At 45.4% G+C, this 18668-nt stretch overlaps 1 protein-coding gene across 5 annotated transcripts in view; it reads right to left on the reverse strand.

Annotated features, from left to right (window-relative positions):
* The window catches only part of mpripa (myosin phosphatase Rho interacting protein a), a 36186-nt gene that overhangs the window by 1443 nt on the left and 16075 nt on the right, over nt 1-18668 (reverse strand). Inside the window, exons 4-25 of one of the 5 annotated variants that reach the window (XM_088283704.1) lie at nt 18238-18389; nt 17822-17906; nt 16993-17046; nt 16196-16421; nt 15548-16082; nt 13660-13801; nt 13446-13565; nt 12123-12179; nt 11954-12022; nt 11788-11877; nt 9439-9548; nt 9253-9291; nt 7800-8535; nt 7541-7657; nt 3151-6801; nt 2394-2541; nt 2182-2287; nt 1869-2028; nt 1685-1792; nt 1522-1608; nt 972-1134; nt 753-838 (exon numbers count right to left, since the gene is read on the reverse strand). In XM_088283704.1, the coding sequence (XP_088139830.1) occupies nt 753-838; nt 972-1134; nt 1522-1608; nt 1685-1792; nt 1869-2028; nt 2182-2287; nt 2394-2541; nt 3151-6801; nt 7541-7657; nt 7800-8535; nt 9253-9291; nt 9439-9548; nt 11788-11877; nt 11954-12022; nt 12123-12179; nt 13446-13565; nt 13660-13801; nt 15548-16082; nt 16196-16421; nt 16993-17046; nt 17822-17906; nt 18238-18389 (7041 nt within the window). Of the gene's footprint in view, nt 1-752; nt 839-971; nt 1135-1521; nt 1609-1684; nt 1793-1868; nt 2029-2181; nt 2288-2393; nt 2542-3150; nt 6802-7540; nt 7658-7799; nt 8536-9252; nt 9292-9438; nt 9549-11787; nt 11878-11953; nt 12023-12122; nt 12180-13445; nt 13566-13659; nt 13802-15547; nt 16083-16195; nt 16497-16992; nt 17047-17821; nt 17907-18237; nt 18390-18668 lie in introns of all 5 variants that reach the window. The other 4 variants (XM_088283706.1, XM_088283707.1, XM_088283703.1 and 1 more) reach the window with 4 other exon arrangements.

The raw sequence follows: 18668 nt of genomic DNA on the forward strand, positions 1-18668 counted from the left end.
AAGAATTTGTAACAAATATAGCAATCTATACTGTATTTTATAAAAATGTAGTAATATTTAAAAAAATAAAACTAAAGCATTGAACAGTTACATCATTTAAATGGTTGCTGTACAGCTTCTTCTCGTGTGTGTGCGCTGTTGGCCACCAGAGGGCAGTATTAACGAAAGAAATCAGGAAAAAGGCAGTAGAGCAATGTAATGTTTTTTTTTTTTGGTTGTTTTTTTAACCTCGTAATGGTTGGCGTTTGGTCAAGGTTCCACTTGTGTAATACATTTTAAGTTTGTAGCCCTAACACCATTGACAGGAAAGTCTATGATAAAAGACTGCAGTACTCCAGCCCAAGGAGGCCAAAGTTCACTAATCCAGCAATAGGAAAATGACAGCGTGCAAAGTCGCCCTGACCGTCGGTCTTTTCACATTTTCTGCAATAGCTCGTTGGGAGGTGAGTGCATCCAAAAAAGTAGAAAGGTGGTGAGTTCATGCAAAGGATGCTTTTTCCACAACATGCTTATACTGTGATATACCTACGGCGCATCTCAAGCGGGTTTTAGGGGAGGGCTTAAGACCCGCATGGGGGGTGTCAGCTGTCCCATGGGACCTGTTCAGTGACAGACTGGTGGACAAAACACACGCATGACAAACGCACGACTCCACACCAACCTGACAAGTGAATGGCCGTGACTGCTTGGACGTGTCGAAGACATAGACAAAACGTACGTGTGTGTGTGTGTGTTTGCGTTCTGACACTTGCCTTTGACCTGACACCTCTAGATGGCTTGGAGGTTGTGGTTTGTTCTGTTTTCATGAAGTCTGGGTTACTTTTGGATTTCATGATGTCTACAAAGACAAAGAGGAGAACATATTTTCGTTGATTCGTTACTACACCCGTGCAGTGGAACCTCAAAGGTTGTTCTAGAATGAGGTTCTGTTGTGTCAATGATGAAACAAGTACGTCAAGTCGAAAAGTCACCATAGCCGGACGTAACTGTCCCGTCGACAGTCCTCTCGCCTAACGCTTCGGTGGCAATGAGCAGCTTCTCCTTCAGTTTGCCAATATCGCAGTCGGCCTTCGCTTTCACAATGCTCAGCTCAGTGTAGATGTCTTTATATTTGTCCGTGGCATACTTCTTGTCCTGTTGCCATGACAATGAGTCACACAATATACAACTGCTAAATACTCATCTCAAACAAACGCATCTCAAATGCAAGTTTCTGTAAGCGCATTTCACTCGCTTCAAGCAGTCAAAAAGATTTACATAGCACAACGTTCATGTGCTGGCTATGAGTTACGTTTTGCTTAAAATAGGAAATACTTTACCATGGAGTCTGTTTAGGATTATAAATAGATGGCTTAAGACTTCGCTGGGGCTTTTTGAGGCTACGCTTACTTGTTAAACCTCCTGTAAAGTGAAAATTCATGTCTAAATTTGACACCGAGACGACCTACCGAATTTCATCGAGTATGTAAAACGAGGCTTCAAAATCATCAAATTGAAGACAGTCACGCTGCACTTACTCACCCTCAGAGCCGACTGTAGCTCGTCCTTCAACGAGTGGATTTCCTGTTTAAGATACTGAATTTCGGACTCCTTGATTCGAAGCAGCACCTTCAAAAGAACCGGAAACGCCAAAGAAAGTTGCAGCGGCGTAACGAGCTTTTTGCCGCCGAGTGTGAAGCCATACCTCCAGTTCATAGACATCTTTGCCTTGCGTAACAGGCGACAGCGCCGTCTCCCCGCTGAAACACGAGCGCATCCGTGTGATCTCTGCACTCAGACGGTTATTTAATTCCTGTTGGAACCGCACAGAGTTAAGTGTGAGGAAAGTCAAAGTGTACACACACGCGCGGGGGGGGGGGGGTTCGAACCTGATTGTGAGTGTTGAGCTCCTGGTTTTCTCGCTGACACTGCCGGAGGGCCTGCCTCTCGGCCTCCAGGGCCTGAGCCAGGTGGGCGTTCTCCAGACATTTTTGAGAATACTGCTCGGACAAAACCTCCAGCTCCCTCTGGATGGACTGTAGCTCCTCCCTGGACGACAAGTTGCAGTGCCAACGTTTTATGTGTTTGTTAAAAAACATAAAATAGAACATAAATCGCATTTGTACTTGTTTTCTTCAAAAATTAAAAAACAACTTATTTGGCTCACTACGATATTTGATTTACTGCTACGAGAAAACCTACTCGTATTGTAATCGAAGTTCATCAATATCAGAGTTCAGTCCACTGAGCTGCGAGCGCTGGTTCTTCTCCAGTTCCTCCTTGTGTGCATTCTTCATAGCTTCAATAGCTTCATGCCAAAAGGAGAGATCACACATTTTTCACTTGGAGGATAAAAAGCAGGTGTCAAACGCCATAGACAGGCGAAGGAAATGCGGTGAAAATAGTTGCCGTACCAGCAATAGTCGCAGCAGTCTCCTCAGCCAGGAGTCTCTCTCGCTCCTCCAAGAGTTTGGAAATCTCCCTCTGGTGCTGCCTTTGGAGGTCTTCAATCACCTTGTGGTGCGTCTCTTCCATCGCTGCAAAGCCACGCTCGCATGTGGCCTGGTGAAAGAGACAGGCAAGCTTAGGTACAAAAAAAAAAAAAGAAAAAAAATGTTGCTAAATTCTAATGCTTCTCTAATTCAGTGCACTATACGTCCAAGAATCGACTGAATGCAGTCATGCAAGAGCACTAGTAGCAAAACACCTCAAGGCGAGCTATGCTAGTTGAAGAGAGTTAAAATGAGGTAGGAGCAAGTCAGTGCACGCCGGGAAATGGATAGAGTACTCGTGGAAGTGGGAAATGGTTTGACAACTTTGGAGAAAGTCACCAAAGAGTCAGTAGTCGCCCTATATTCGACTTTTAAATGAAAATAACACATTTGTGCACATCATTAAAAAAAACTGCTCATAAGCACATTTTAATCAGCAGAATTTTTTGATATTGACTTTATAAAAAAAATTCAGGTTTTTGAGATATTTTCACGTTTTGTTTTCAAGTTTGACCTATAAAATCTTGCGCAATATGAAAATGGAAGTCACACCATTTCCCAATTCGAATACGGTGTTAATAATAAACTGCTAAATTAAACCATCTACTGTATTTATCTACCGTCTCTACGCATCTTGAACTAGATGAGATTGGTAGGGTAAAAGTGAAAAACAAAAAACCTTCAGACTTTCAAAGTCTCTCTGGTATTTCACCCTCAGGCTGGCCACATCTCCCTCTAGGTTCTTGTTCTCCAGTTCGTCCCTCATGCTGTTCATCTGAGCCTCCAGTTCCTGGATCCTGTCCTTCAGAAGCACCATGGAGTCCCCCTCGGACGCGGTCTGCACATCCGCCGCCCCGCCTCGTTCCTCCTCTTCCATCGACGACGAGGCCACCTCCATTTGCCGGACGCTTTCCTCATGTTGGGAATGCAACTTGACAATCTCGTCTTGGTAGATGCGCTGGAAGCGGGCGAGCCTCTGCTCAAAGTCCTCCTCGAGCTTTTTCACGTGGCGCTTGTGCTGCTCTTTCATGGCGTCCACATCCACCAGAAGAGCATTGAGCTTTTGCTGGCTGTCCGCCGCGGTTTCCAAGAGAGCCAGCTCCGTCGCAGCGCGGTCGTTCTCAGCGAGGCGTAACTCTTCCCGGTGCTTGCGCTTCAGCTCTTCGATTTGCATCTGAAAATGTTCCCCCAGGAGGGCCAGCTGCTCCTGCTGTTTTGCGAGTTGGTTCGAATGTTGGCCGATTTCACTCTTGAGAGTGCCGTTCTCCTTCTGGAGATCGGCCAGAGTTCGCTTGAAGTTGTGGCGTTCCTCCTGAAGGGATCTTTCGTACTTCTCTTGAATCGCCCGGACGCTGCTGGCGTGTTGCTGCACCAGAGCGTCCATATTCTGCCGCGTCTGCTTGCACCAACCCAAGTTTCGCTCGTGCGTGGATCGTAATCTGCACGCCACGTAAGCTACCTGAGCCTGGATGAGGGCTTCCCGCATACAAAGGGACGTACTTGTAAAAATATGGGATGTCTGAGGTCCTAAAAGTGCCTGGATCATTTTAGCCAGTTCAGGATGGCTCCCAGTGCTTTGGAGTTCTTGGGCGTACTTGTGGAGCTTGGCTGCCTGTTGTTGAAGCTCGATGGCCAGGCTGTCATGCGTACTTTGAAGAGACGCCACAGAGTCAACACCGCAACATGGCACTTTGTCAGCCAAACGGCGCTCAATGATTCTTTCGGCGAGATCGCGGGCTTCTTGCAGTTCTATCTGCTCCGTGTACGGCGCCAGTTCAGGCGGGCAGATGTCGGCTAACTTTTGTTTGCTGAAGCCAAAGTTGGTTTTCACTTCCTTGATCACGCTTTTCAAATCCGACCTTTTGGATGCTTCGATAATCGCTTTCAAGGCCATTTCCCTTTGATGGAGTTTGTGGTGGGCTTCAGCCAGCTCCCCTTTAAGCAGACGGAATTTCTCTTCGTAGCCAAGCTTCAGATTTTCAAGAGAGTAGGAGAGTTCTGCTTTGATAAAGCTATGAAATATCGCGGATGCATTTATGTCCGCATCAGCTGGACCACCACCCTCTTGCGATCTCGCAACTTTTGAGCCATCACAAGGTGTCGCCTCTCTCTCAAGTTCTTTCCAGAAAGCGGTCTCTAACATCAACTTTCTGGTCAAGACATCTGCGTAAACGACGGCTAAACAATCTTTGTCCCCACTCTCAATGTTCTCTACGTCTTCCCAAATCGCAGTAAGCGTTTGGAGAAGGTCAGACTCCGATGTTTGGACGAGCAAAGCCATTTTATTCAACACATGAGCCTCAAAAGAGAGAGTTTTGGCGAATAGATGAATCACGTCTTTATCTAAAGGTTCGGATGTTTGACCTTGAGGGCGATAAAGTGATTGTTCCTCCAAGGTCTTTTGTCCTTGGCGGATATACACCGATGCACTGAACAGGTCATTTTCGACCTCTGACAAGGAGTGAAGGTGTGAATCAGTGTTATCGTGAGCGCCAGACAAAAAAGCCTTGACTTTCTCGCGGCTCGTTTCCACACAAAGGAGGGCCTTGGCATAAGGATTGTTTATATCCGTTATCGGAGGCCCGCTTTCACATCCTAGTTTGTTTTCAGCCATCTTCACATCCTTCTTGGAGCCATCCTCAGCGCGTGTGGAATGATGTTGCTGTAGATTTCGAGTGAGGTTTTTTAGCTTTTCCTCGGTGGCGAGCAGTTTAGTTTCTAGGGCATGTACAATGGAGATAAACTTGTCGGAGTCACTAGCATGCTCCGGGGAGGGGAGTGCTTCGGCAAGATCAAAGTCTTTCTGTTTAACATCTTGTCTTGCATCATCAAAGGTATGACATTCACCAAGGTCGTATTTTTGGCACTGAATATTGGAAAAACGGATTCTTGGTTTCTTAGCTTGGGAGTCCTTATCTGCGGTGTCCTCCGTTTTAGTTGCAGCGCTGAGTGACGGTGGCGACTCTAGATTTGAAGTAAAAGTAGCGGAGGTTTTAGCACGTTCCTGTTTGCTTTGTTCTTGGACTTGTTTCCTCCTTGAGTGCAGATCAGCGTATCCCAGCTGCAGTGCATTGAGGTGCTGCTCAAGCTCTGCAATGCGGTTCTCTGCGACCACCAGTTTGGCTTTTAGATTTTGCTCAGCGCTGCCGGGTTCCACTTGATACAACAGACGTTGACTCATTTGACAAAGAAGGTCCTCCTTAGCCTGAAGCTTCTGTTCCGTTTCCTCCAAGCTGTTGCCAAGCACAGTCATTTTGACAAGCGCTTCTTTCAAGTCCTCCTCTTTGCGCTCCATCAACCTTTCGTACATTTCCTTAGTCTGGAGAATCTCTTCCTCTTTCTCTCTGAGGAATTGGCTCATTTTCTGAAATTCTTGAGTGGCCCTCTCATACGAGTTCTCCAGAGAGCAATAATCTGCCTCTTCCGTTTCAAGGCGATTGCAAAGCTTGCTGACCTCCCGATCGGCCTCTGCAATCTGGTTGAGCAGCTCCTGACAACGGCACGTGAGCAGACCTCTCTCGTCCTCTAGTCTACGCACGCTCTCCCGCAGAGTCTCCAACATATCGGTTTTTCGGGTTAGCTCTTCTTGCAAGTTGAGCAGTTCCTCACTGTGTTCTATTCCCGATGAGCCCTGACGCCCTCTTAACAGTGCCTCCACCTGCTGTTCGGCCTCCACTAGCCTGACCTCCATTTCCTTCCGCGTGCTCTCGGCTTCGGCTATTCGGCTACACAGATTTTGTCTTTCCCTCTCGTGACTTTCTTGAATGCTGCGCTGCTCCTTTCTCAGGCGTTCCTCCTTCAGCACCTGACCTTCCTCTGTAGCGACCAGTCGTGCAGTCACCTCTTGCAGTCTTTCCTGTAACCTCTGGATCTCTCTCATGTGGTCTCGCTGAAGAGCCTGCTGGTGCTCCAGGTGCCGAAGGGCCTGGTTTCTTTCGAGAAGGGTGGCCTCAACCTCACGGAGTCTACTTTCACTCTCTTTTAGCTGGGCTCGTAAGGTGGTTTCACTGCGTCCGTATTCCTCCTCTTGCTCCTTCGATCGGTCTTGCTCCAGCTTGAGTTCATTGCGCATACGAGCCACAGCTTGTTCACTTGCCAAGATTTCCGCCAATGCGGATGCTAGCTTTGATTGAAGGGCGTTGATATCAGTCTCATGACGGTCGACAGCAGTTTGGGCTTCAGTGTAGCTTCTTTTCAGTGTTTTGATCTGCTGTTGAGCGAAATCTTGCTTGCGTTTGTGTGACTCTAATTCTCCCTGCAAGTCTTGGTTCAGCTTGTGCAAGTGTTGCCACGGCACTCTGTGCGGTGAGGAGGAAGGCGGTGTTGAGCTCTTTAAAAAGATCGATGAAACAAGCTGGATTAGTTGCATTGTTTATCTTTCCCTGTCTGATACGGAGAACCACATCTCAAGTTTTTCGATACCGGTCTTGTGTCAAGATTCCCCCACGCCCCCCAAAGCTTCCACTGTGCTTTTTCAGAGGTGACAAAAAAAAATTAAGAGAAGACACTACGCCAGCCGAAAACATATCGTTAAAAAAATAAGGGGGGGGTGATGACTGTAGTGAACCAAACTGTAAAAAAAATGTGACAATTCTGTGACGTGATAAAACAAAACAATTGAGGAAAAAAATCTGTTTAGCATGCCATTAATTCCAAAAGAGCCATTAGGTCAAGAATTCACTCAACAAGACCAGCAAGACATGCAAAAAAGGCCCCCAGAACCACCCCCGTGAAAAAATAGGCAGAGAAAAGACAAACAGATGAAACTGACGGACAGATGTAAGAAAAAGCACAGCGCAAGGCCCTTCGATCAAGTTTCTTACCTCAAGCATTATTACTTTCCCAGGAGATGTGAAACTCCGTAACAAACAATAAAACACATGCTAAACACCACAACCATGCATATCAGCTTCAGATTAGAACCCACACCAGTTAGTAGAATTTCCATACAAGTTACATTGGACACACAATAGTAGTAGACCGAAATAGCAAAGCCCACATTTATTTCCATTTATTTCCCCCAAACTGTGACCAGTGACGAGTCAGCGATGGACTTCACGCAGTCTTACCTGCAGGACATAGCCATCTCTGGCACTTTGTTCTCTTCCTAGTGCATCTTCCAGCTGCTCCTTTAACATCGTGTTCTGTCTCTGAAGTTGGTCCAGCTCTTTTTGTTTCTGTCCCAACTGAAAACGGAAAATACAGCAACTCAATTGACAGACATTAAAATTCTAGACTACACATTTAAAAAATAATCTAATCTGCACGAATAATGTTACCCTAACTTGTCTTTGTAGTGTATGCCGTTGTAAAATCCACAACTCATACCTCTTTATCTAGCAGTGCAGCGAGCTCATGTGCAGGCAATCTGTCAGTGTTGGAGTTCTCTGTAGCCGAGCTGATGGGCACTTGCTTCTCTTCCCTTAGCGGTGTCGTCTCCACCTGGTGCCACCGCTGCTCGATCTCCTCCTTCACGCCTGACGTTATGCTTAATTTATCTTCCTCAACATTGTGCAAAGCCGTGGGGTGGTCTACCTCCATTCTTCCTTGCTCTTGACGTTCGGGTAATGACGGCTGCACGGGTGATATCCTGTTCAAGGTGGAAGTGACGAGGACAGTATTTGGCAAGTGGCTCGGGTTGCCGCCCCTCACGTTATCTTCTATTGTCGAGGTGGGGCACGCATCTGATACACGAGAGGTTTGCAGGGCCGAGGTAGAGGTGGGAGAGGACGACGATGAGGAAGGGGAGGAGGAAATCGAGCAGCAGGATGTGGTCGTGGAAAGTGACGATCTGTGGTCAACGGTGTCCGCTCGCTCCTTCGCCGGCTTGTCTTTCTTTTCAATTTTGAACTCTGACCAGTCAAAAGTCTTTGAGCGGCCCTCCCGTCTGCGCTCACGAACCCTACTTTTCCGGGGTTCAGATGGTGGGGTGGAAGCCCCGTTGCCCGTCTGCTGCCTGTGGTCATCAGTGCTGGGTGGCTCAGGACAGGGGCTTGGCTCAGGCTTGACCTGTTGACACGGCTCCAGCAGCAACTGTGCTTTTATCTTCTCCTCAGGGACAGATCTGAATGACAAAGAAAATACACATAAAGCTTTTCCCATGCATTTACATCAAAGGAAGCGTTGGGAACACTGAGTGCTGACAGTGGAACATAATTCAATTGTGGGTTTTTTAAAAAAAAAAGCAGACACATGGTTAGACACAGGAAAATCCAAGCACTTGTAAGGCGCACTATGTGTTGGGCTGAAAGCAGCTTTAGTCTTTACACACATAAGCTAAAATAAGCCCTATGGTAGACGCCTTCTCTCGGCCGCTATGTTAATGCCAGTTATACGGCGGCTCAACGTGAAGAATGTAATTGCAGTAAACTGGATGGATTGCCATGTTTAGAATTGGCGGGCGGGGCAGTTTTTATAAAGTGACATAATCGACTAATATACTTCCATCACGTCGCATTGAGGCGTTAGGACGGGTCACCAAGGGGAACTGAGAAGGAGTGGCACTCAATAATGAGAACGAGGGATCTGAGGTGAGCATGTCTATGCAGAAATGGGATCAACCTGTGAGACGCACTATTAGGCCGTGATTCCGTTTATGCCAGTCAGAGAATGACGTTTGGTTATAGATTGGCCCAAGTGACAAGAAGACACGACTCAACGTCACATGACAGGGCAGGACGACAAACACGCCAGGGCAGACATTGCGGGGCAATGACATCACTTTTTGAGGACGAGGGCAAGAGGGTGGGGGAGGCGATATTCAACACACAAGTTTTCCAACCTGGGCTTCAGAACGGATAGTTTCAGTGAGATGTTTTTCCTGGAAGCAGGTTGTAAACACCGGTTGCGGGAGGAGGAGGAGGAGGAAACAGAGGGTGAGGAGGAGAAAGGGATTAAGTTCAAGTAGGTGAGAAAAGCGGCGTTTGCATCTGCCAGCGGAAACGTGTTGCTTCGCTCTGGGTATTACCGAGTGACATCAGGGGCGATGGAGGGTCGAGCGTTCTTCATGATGGCCTGGATCCAGTTGCGGCGGATTCCAGAGGTCATGGCTGAGAGGGTGCACGCGCCTTCTTTACACTGACAACAGAACGAACATAGCTTATAAATGAGCAACCAGGAGGATGCAACAATTTTGAGACCGGTAATTAAATTGGAACGTCATCTAGCCCACTAAATCGCATTCCATTCCATGTAATACAGTATGTAATGCAAACTAACACCGCATAGCTGCGCTGTGTAAACTAGATCAAGGATATTCAAACCTTTTGGCTTAGTGGATGCTCTACAGGGGAGAATATTTTTTTCAAGGACCCCCTCATGGTCTTATACCAGATACGGATAAGCCATCTATTATCGGTTCCGCGGGGTTGCTGGAGCCTATTCCAGCTGTCTTTGGGCTGTAGGCGGTGTACACGCTGAACTGGTTGCCAGCCAATCACAGCCTGACACTAATAAACGTCGTATATACGATACTAACTCGGGTGTCCCTATAGGCCTTCTTTGCCATTCGTTATCAGTCGGTGGTAGAAGGATGCGCACCAACTGACGCATGGAAGATTTATGTGATAAGTCACTATCATATCAAAGCTCTCAATTTGCCCAAAATTAAAGTTGGGATTTTGTTCATTGGTGTGTGCCTGTTCCCACATGTAAAAAAAAAATTTAAATAATTTATTGCAAATTATCCCCTCAAGCTAAGCAACCCGACCACAAGAACAACTTTTGCAGTTTATGAATTACTATTCCAATTTAGAGGTTTTGAATATAGGAGGAGGCCTCGAGAAACCATGGCGACTACACAACATGGCTGACATTTTGATCTCTGGAGCAACTCAAGACGTGCTCTACACTTTATTTGACACTTATTCAGCAACTTATGCAGCGCATGTGTCTCAATCACCAGGAACTTGATTACAGTTTACAATTCTTAATGTCCTACAGTGGGGAAATTCACACGTAATCAGAGCATGCGGAACAACTGGAGTTTTCGCAATTTCACCAACTTCCAACAGAAGTCATTAAGCAACCCGTGAGAAGTCACATGGACACTCACTCCCCCCCAGAGCTGATACCCCCATGGTCCTATAATTACTTTCAATATGAGCCTAAGGACTATTGTCAAGGCAATCAACACAAACTTAACTGTACCCTACAGGCTTTCATTCAACTAAACCATTTGTAATGGCAGCCGGCTATTTTTTAACAGTTCTAAATAACTTAATGGCAGGCTTTCGAATTGTCGACTTAATGCAGTATGTACGTCTGCTCCATATAAATCTCATGGAGTAGTGCCATTTCTCAGCTGTGCTCATGCAGAAGAAATAATTCAGCACAATGTCCATGGATTTGAAGCAAAAAAAATGTAACAAAGGGAAAGCTTATTTGATATGCAAGTGTTCCGAGTTAAGACTGTGGTTACGGAACAAATTAAACTTGTATCTTAAGGGACCACTGTACTTGATTGACAGTTAAGCAATTCCAAGGACTGTATTTAACTCATCTTATATGTCATGGAATGATGTTGTAATCCTTAATCGTAATTCAGGACTGCCATGCCAAATGTACATTGATTTCATTTGGCCTTAAATATAAAAACTGGAATGCCAATCGCTGAATGGAATTGTGCAAACATGGCCGCTATGCACTTCATTCCCTTCATTAACATGCAAAAAGACAGGCTGAATTCTACAGTGCAGCCTCACTGCGGTGACAGGGAATTGTGGATATAAATACTGGAGTTATTAATTTCTTGACATCAAACCCATGTTGTTCTTCGCCAAAGACATGACGATCCCCTCGACTACTCTATTTCTGACATCCGCCAAAAAATAGCCATGGAAGATAATTAAAGCCAATGTAAACAAAAGACCGTAAACCTTACTGCTACCGCGCTCATATAGGATGAAATAAAATACAGGGATTTTTTTTTTTTTTTTTACATCATATACATCCAGAGCTCAAAATGTTTAAAAGCCGAGAAGACAACATCCTACAGTAGCGTGTTAAACTGTATTATATAGGATGAGGGAAGCACGTGGGTTCACCGAGGCAAGCGTGGCTGGTAACGACAGCGGCAGATTTAGACGGTGATGTCAAAGTGAGATGACAAGTCAAGTGACATCCTTCATGACAGACAAAGAATCACTTCAAAAAGAGAAACAGCAAAACCTGATACCTTAAGTTGCACCACATGGCGTCTAAAGCTGTTTATAGACTGGCAACAGACAGCCCAGCTCACCGAGTCGACAATGCGTCCGTTCAAACCTTACTGGCGATAAATGACGCAACACAATTGATGTCGTGAACCAACACTGACCAGGATTTGGAAGCCATAATTCCTCTGGACGGGGAACTCTTTGACGTCAAAACATGTGGAAAGATCAATCTCACCGTCCACTTCTGAAGCCTGGAAAGAGCGTGACATAAATTCACACCACACACAATAAGAAAGGTCTATGAACACACGTCTAAGGACTTCTCACCTCTTCAGCTATTGAGTCCTTGTAGTACCGCAGACTCTGATCTGTGAGAACAAACCAGTGTTTCTTCCACTATAAGCAGCGGAAAAGAGTTATGTGACTTCAGCAGTGAACTATGCATAGAAATGATATACTGGAGGGGACACACAGGTTATGCCATCAGAGTGATTACCATTCCATCTTCATACAGCTTGGTCATCCATCCTTTTTTGAAGTTCAGCAGATCAGGCTGCAGTGAAGACAGAGTCGTTCAATCAGTACCATCTGGATGAAATCCCCACTGGCCATTAATTCTGTTGTGGGTTACGGTTAGTGACACGGGACCCCTTGTTTGTGTGACCCTGGCAAATGTAATTGACTTTACACTAAACTGCTTAAATGTGTGTGCGACGTGCAGTTGACCAGCTTAGTCAGACTTGAGGTGACGGCGGTTCAGGACACCGACTGCCGCACATCAAGACCAAGCGACAACGTAAACACGACCAAAATATGCGCACGCTACCGTACCTTGTTTTTGTTTAGCTTCATCAGGTGCGGCGGAGTCACCGTCTGGCAGAGAGTCATCGCGACGCCTATCTGCCTTCACTTCATGTGTTGACAATCTGCTCCTCTCATTCTACCCCCGGGGGGTACACAACGCTCGACTGTAACTGCCACCGTGTCGGCTATTTATAAAACAGCAGTAGGACTGGCGGCAGTGCTGTCAGTGTGTGGGAGTCAGTGGGTGGGTAGGTTTTGAGATGGGTGGGGTTGCTGGCAGCTGCGGCTCAATCGCAGGAACCAACCGCAGTGATTACCAGAAGTCGCTGAGCAGGTCTAGGGTCAGTATCTGACGTGCAAGAGGCGGGCCTCTGGAGGACACCTTTGTAGCCTTAAGCAGCTTGGGGGTGAACATTTAATCCCATTTGGAGGAGTAAAGGATACTTTTACTTATATATTCATAGTTTGGAATGAGTAAACGGCTACTGTCATTTACAACAGAGAAAGGATTCTCAAACTTTTTAGGACCAGGGACCCGTAACTGAACTAATTCCAATTCAACATTAGCACGTCCGGCCAAAATGCCACAAATTAAACGTTAATCATTCATTATGTCTTTATGCCACGCCAACACATGGTTCTTCATATGTTATCACAAAACATTTTAACACTATATTTTGATCTGTTGAAGTGAGGACGACGATCTTTCAAAGATATCATTCCGATAACCTTGTCCTTCACCATTGGCACACTGCCAGGGATTAAAAAAAAAAAAAAATGCCTACAAGGCCATTTTACCATTTAACAGTCTTTTGGCAGCAAGGAATTCTATTTTTTTATGGTCATCGTGAGCGAACCATTTTCCTCTATTCAAACAACGGGTGTAAGGGGAAGCAAAACAGATGCCAGGTCACATTCGCCTGCAGCAGTAGATCTCGATGACTCAGGTCATGACCAATTTATGCTTTCTTTATGTACGTGAAATGTATAAGTGAAAAACACTGCCGAAACTCACAGTCATTGAGGACTCGGTAACTCTGCGGTCAAGTGATTTGGCTCTTCTTAAGTTTGCAAAAGTGCAGCTGGACACATCTGGCACAGAGCGGTCCTTCCCTGCATCCAATGACGACATGTCCTACAACAAAATAAGTCTTACAATAAGCCCTCAGTGAGCTCAGTGATCAGCGTGAATAAAACACTCGAGTATTTTATTTCAGAGATGCACGTACATGTTTGTCGGCCAGATAGCGTCTCTCACTGCGGCCTTGTCGCTGCACATTGTTGACGTTGGATGACGGCTCGATGGAGCTGCTCGTGTCCATTCGCTCCACATTTGGACTCTCCTCAAATCGGCCAATGACTTGCGAACGTCTGTGACAGAGAGAAGATGATTTCTATGATCAGTAAAAAAAAAAAAAAAAAAATAGCATACAAGTATGTTGACACATTTTGTGAAAAGACATTCTAACAAATCAAGCTTGAAAAATACATCATTTGACTACCATGCTTGCTGTATTAGTATTAAAAAATGTATGGAGGGGGAAAAAAAAAAACAACACAGCGCCATAAGGAATTTGAGCCAAAATACAAAGCCCATAATGGGCTGTCTCTCCACTTTTTGTACACAAAAAGTGTTGTGGCATTGTACACAAGTGACAGTTTGACTCTGGAAATCATTTGACTCAAAGCCCCTTCCATGGAAAACAATGTCCAACTTAACGTGGTGTCTCCCCAAGAGATGATCATGAACCTAAAGATACATCAGAGGGTACATTGTTATAATCTATGATGCAGTTAAATTCAAAAGAATGAAATGATGGCTATTTGCAGGAGTAGCAGCAATGACAATTTACAGCGGAATTACCTTAAGGCACGGAAAGTCGGTTAATGTTGCGTCAGAAAAGAGAGGAAACCAAATGTACCACCAAAAATGTGCCGACAGTAAAATAAGCAATGTGTATTATAATGATGGTGTTTGTGTGTGCTCCCAGGCGGAGAAGAGATGGAAATGATAGAAAGCAGGAATCAACGATGACCAGCAGGGAACAGAGGTGGAGGGGTTGGTTGAGAATGAGCTCATCGGAGCTCTGTTCAGAAGCCCCTGGAAAAGATCAAAACAAAAAACAACAAGACCATCTAGCAAAGGCAGCAAGAGTCAAAGAGGCCACAGCAAAGAAAAATCAAACAGCGACGACAACCCCTGGGTAGTGTAAAGACTAAAATGCTAGCGCTCTACTTTAAACCAAGCACTGTGCACGAGTGTTCCTCTGGTGTGCCATGGGAAATTATTACATTAACCTTAAATAGAACAAAAATGACATGTACAATATCTGCGTGCATAAACACTACTTTAAGGAAAGCCTTCTCATATCACTCGACATGCTCAGTTTACATTTTAGTACAAATCATTGAAGCCCCCGTAAAGTGAAGAGAAACAGGGTATGTCTTCGACATTTGACACCACAGGAAAGTGTAAACAATCCTGCCAAATTTATATATTCAAAAAACATTTTGACATAAAATGAGGCTTTAAAATGATGAAAAATGAAGCTGCGCTCTCCGCTCTGAATGCGTCCAATGAACCTACTGAAACCTAGAAAAACGAATGCTACTTCATCAAGCAACTTATCTTTCCAACAAATAACAGTAAGAATGAGGCACTCTAATACGGCCACAACAGGCTGTCAATTAGATATATTTTCTATTTCCCACCCCCCACCTCCTGGTACCTTGCGTGCACTCATGGCCAACGATGAGGCGCTCTTGAAGCAACCAGCAGAATATCCCAAGGGAAGATGCATTCTCGGGGTTTAAGCGTAGCTAGCCAGCTAACTACACTTGGAAGTTGCGATAGATAAGCATGATGTGTTCACATTTATTGGGTGGTATTGGTGGGGGGTGTAAAAAAATAGAGTAAATGCTACATTTTCACAATTGAATAATAAAATAGTTCAGAGTCTAAGCATTTGCGTTGAGCATTTACCTTCAAACAGGTGCAATGTGTTTAGAAACGAACCGCTAAATTCACTTTACAGGGTCTTAAATGATTCGCTGCCATCGTCGGCCGATATTTGTGATGCCGGATGCCATGCAAGACTGGCATCTGTCTGCTCTCACCTGCGCTCCTCCCCAAACAGCCGGGCCACCTCTTCACGTCCAGGACTCCGTGTGCGTGCTCTTAGCTCTTGGCGCTTTTTCTCAGAATGAAAGGCTTCGCGGTAGGTCATCCTGCGTGCTCGCGGCACATCTGAAAGTGCTGCATACTGCCTGCCTGAACGACTCGCTCTACCTCCTCCACTAGTCGCACCAGCGGCGCTCCCCCCACCACCACTGAGGCCCTCCCAGGTGGGTGTGGCACCGCTGGGTTCAGAGTCCAGTGAGCTCTGGGAGGAAGTGATGGTGGAGTAGCTGGGGGACGCAAGCGTTCCTGGGGAGGGGGGATAGGGTGAAATTTGGGGTTCGGGTTCAGAATTGTACCTGGGGGATCCTAAGGAACAGGAGGATGTCGACGAGGAGAGAGGGAGTTGCTGGGGTGGCTGCAGTGGTTGGGAGTTCTGTGCAGGTTTTGGAGAAGGCTCCGACTTGGTCTTCTCCAGGGAAAAGTAACCACTCTCCACTCGTACTTTGCGTCCAGTGCTCATAGTGGCACCATCTGAAATTCAAGAACATATAGTTTTTTTTTTTTGTTTTTTTTTTAAATAATTCCCTCTGTCCCCCACAGGGACCTCAGTTTGAGACCCACAAGTGTAGGGCAACAGTCTTTACCATCTTGAGTTGGGATAGAGTCTGGCTGGCTGTGGCCCAGCTGGCTAAGACAGGACGCACTCCGGCTGCAGGGGATGGTGGTCCGACTCCAGCGGTTCTCCTCCTGCCACAAAGTGGCCCTGCTCATCGGGACACGCTCGGCGCTGGCGATGCCGCTGGGCAGACACGGGATGCTGCCTCCGCTGCTGCTGCTGCTGGTCACCGTCACCTTGGCCGGGCCAGGTTCCTGGGCAGGAGTTTGGGATGGAAGGAGTGGGAGGGAGGATGAGAGGATAAAATGCGAGGCAAGGTCACAAGAAGACTAGACACAAAAAAAAAAAAAAGAAGAATGTGAAAAATGCTTGTATAATCCAGTCATCTATAGTACAGAATAAGAAAAATTAAGGCATTTAGTCACATGATTGATGAAAGAAACCTCCACTATCAAGGACGAAAAGTATTGAGACAAATTGTACTCAACTGAAAATGATGTTGGTCCCATATTTTGGAGAATATGCATTGATTAATTTTGAAGTGTGATCACGGGATGAGAGTTGCAACAGTAAAAGGGTCACCCACACATTCATAAACTGTGAAAATAATTTCTGGAGAGCCAGTTCAACAACTGAATGATTAACTGATTAGAGATGAGTCCCAATACAATTGCCCTGAGAGTGTAGTAAGAGCCCCAATGTTTGCAATCACCAACATGCAATTCCAATTTAGTATTAGAAGAAAAACGCTTGTCCACTGGCCTTGATCACGTCTAAAACATAATTTGCTTTTGCATTTTTAGAGGTGATGAGGTAAGAACTCACTGGATGTCCATTCATGTCCTTAATGGAAAAACACTCGATTGTAGTTACATCATCCTGCCAATCACAGAAAGCTTTCATCGTTAACCTACTGTATGCGAGGCTTAAAAATATTACCATTTAGTGCCGCTGCCACAGGTTTTTTTTTTTACCTCTATTTTTACAGAATGTCAATCTGCAGTCTGCATTTAATAAATGGATCATGGATTATTTACAGTAGAAATATTAAAATTAGTGGTTTGATGCTTGTGTCCCATGGAACATCAGCGAGGCAATCACAGGATTTCACCATGATGCAATCTCGAGCCATTCTCGCAAACTTTATCAATTCCCACAAATTATGTGGGACTGCCCAATTCCTGAAACTCACTTTCCCAGAGTTTCGCCACTCAATGTGTCCTTGTATTACACTCCCACGTATGCTGACGTGATGATAAGTCACTAACCCCAAAAACCACTGTTGGGATTTTTCAGCAATACTGAGCCTTTGTTTGAGGTTTATTAACATTGCTGTCATTTTTTTCCTGAAAATATTTAGAAAGGCTGACGCAAAACTTTTAAGGGCTACAACAATCCAAAGACTGCCCGCAATCTCTCTGCAAAAGAGTTATGTAATGTCAGTCAACTCAGCCTAATTTATGGCATCATCATTAGAGGAAGCAGACAATGGATCTCAGAGGGAACTTTGTGGGCACACACAACAAACTCAAGACAACAGTATTACATTGTGGGGGGGACTGACAACCCTTTACAACGGTGTAATACAGCAGCATATGCTACTTTTATGGTACCACTGTAGGATTAAGACCAGAAGACATTTGAAATGCCTTACCTGCTGAGTGGGTGGATCGACCTTGCGCTTCTTCTTCTGATTCTGCTTGTTCGTTCTGGGGTACACTGCCAAAGCTTCCTGCCATCTGTAAAGAGTGAAGAGAGTACATTTCTTGTTCCTTTAACATTAAACTGACAATAAACGTACTCCTCAAGACAATATTTCATTTGACTCAAAATTCATTATTAGGCTTGGCAAACTTGATCTTAAACCGCATTATCAATAGCAAACAATTTGTGTCTGAGTCACCAACGACAGGCCCTCCAAAGAAGCCAGCAGAGGGCAGACTAGTTTTAACAGCGAAGGCAATCACACAGTGGTCTCATCTTAAACTTGGTCCATAACACTAAAGCTAGACAGCTCAACTCACCCAGTTCTTTTAAACCGATCAGGTTGCCAGCCACAAGCCCGCTTACCCGTTTATAATTTCTTTACACTCCGCTCGAATGAAGTGCTCCTTTTCAGGGGTCAGGATGCACAAGGAGTTCTTCTGACCCGTCCTGGACTCTCCGTCAATGACATCGGAGCATTGGTTCATATTGATGGTACCCTGGGGAAGAGTGCAGGGCTGGAAGACACAACACAAGGACATGTAGGAAGTGCGACAGAGGACAGGAACTCAAGTGAACAGACGCGCTCGCATATCCCGCCACATGATGTTCACACATAAGCCGCCCAAACGTCAACATGGTGCCAAAATTTGCACAGCAGACATCAACAGTCTGTGCCTGTTGCCTGCAAACCGTTAAATATGAGTTTTGTTGACCTCAGAGTGACCAAAATACACATTAAATTTAAAAGTATTTACTTGAGGAACAGAATAAGGGAGGCTTTTGTTTCCGTTGTT

The sequence above is a fragment of the Idiotropiscis lumnitzeri genome, chromosome 20 (genome assembly GCF_059441095.1).
Source record: "Idiotropiscis lumnitzeri isolate Australia: NSW breed Sydney's pygmy pipehorse chromosome 20, RoL_Ilum_1.0, whole genome shotgun sequence".
Taxonomy (NCBI): domain Eukaryota; kingdom Metazoa; phylum Chordata; class Actinopteri; order Syngnathiformes; family Syngnathidae; genus Idiotropiscis; species Idiotropiscis lumnitzeri.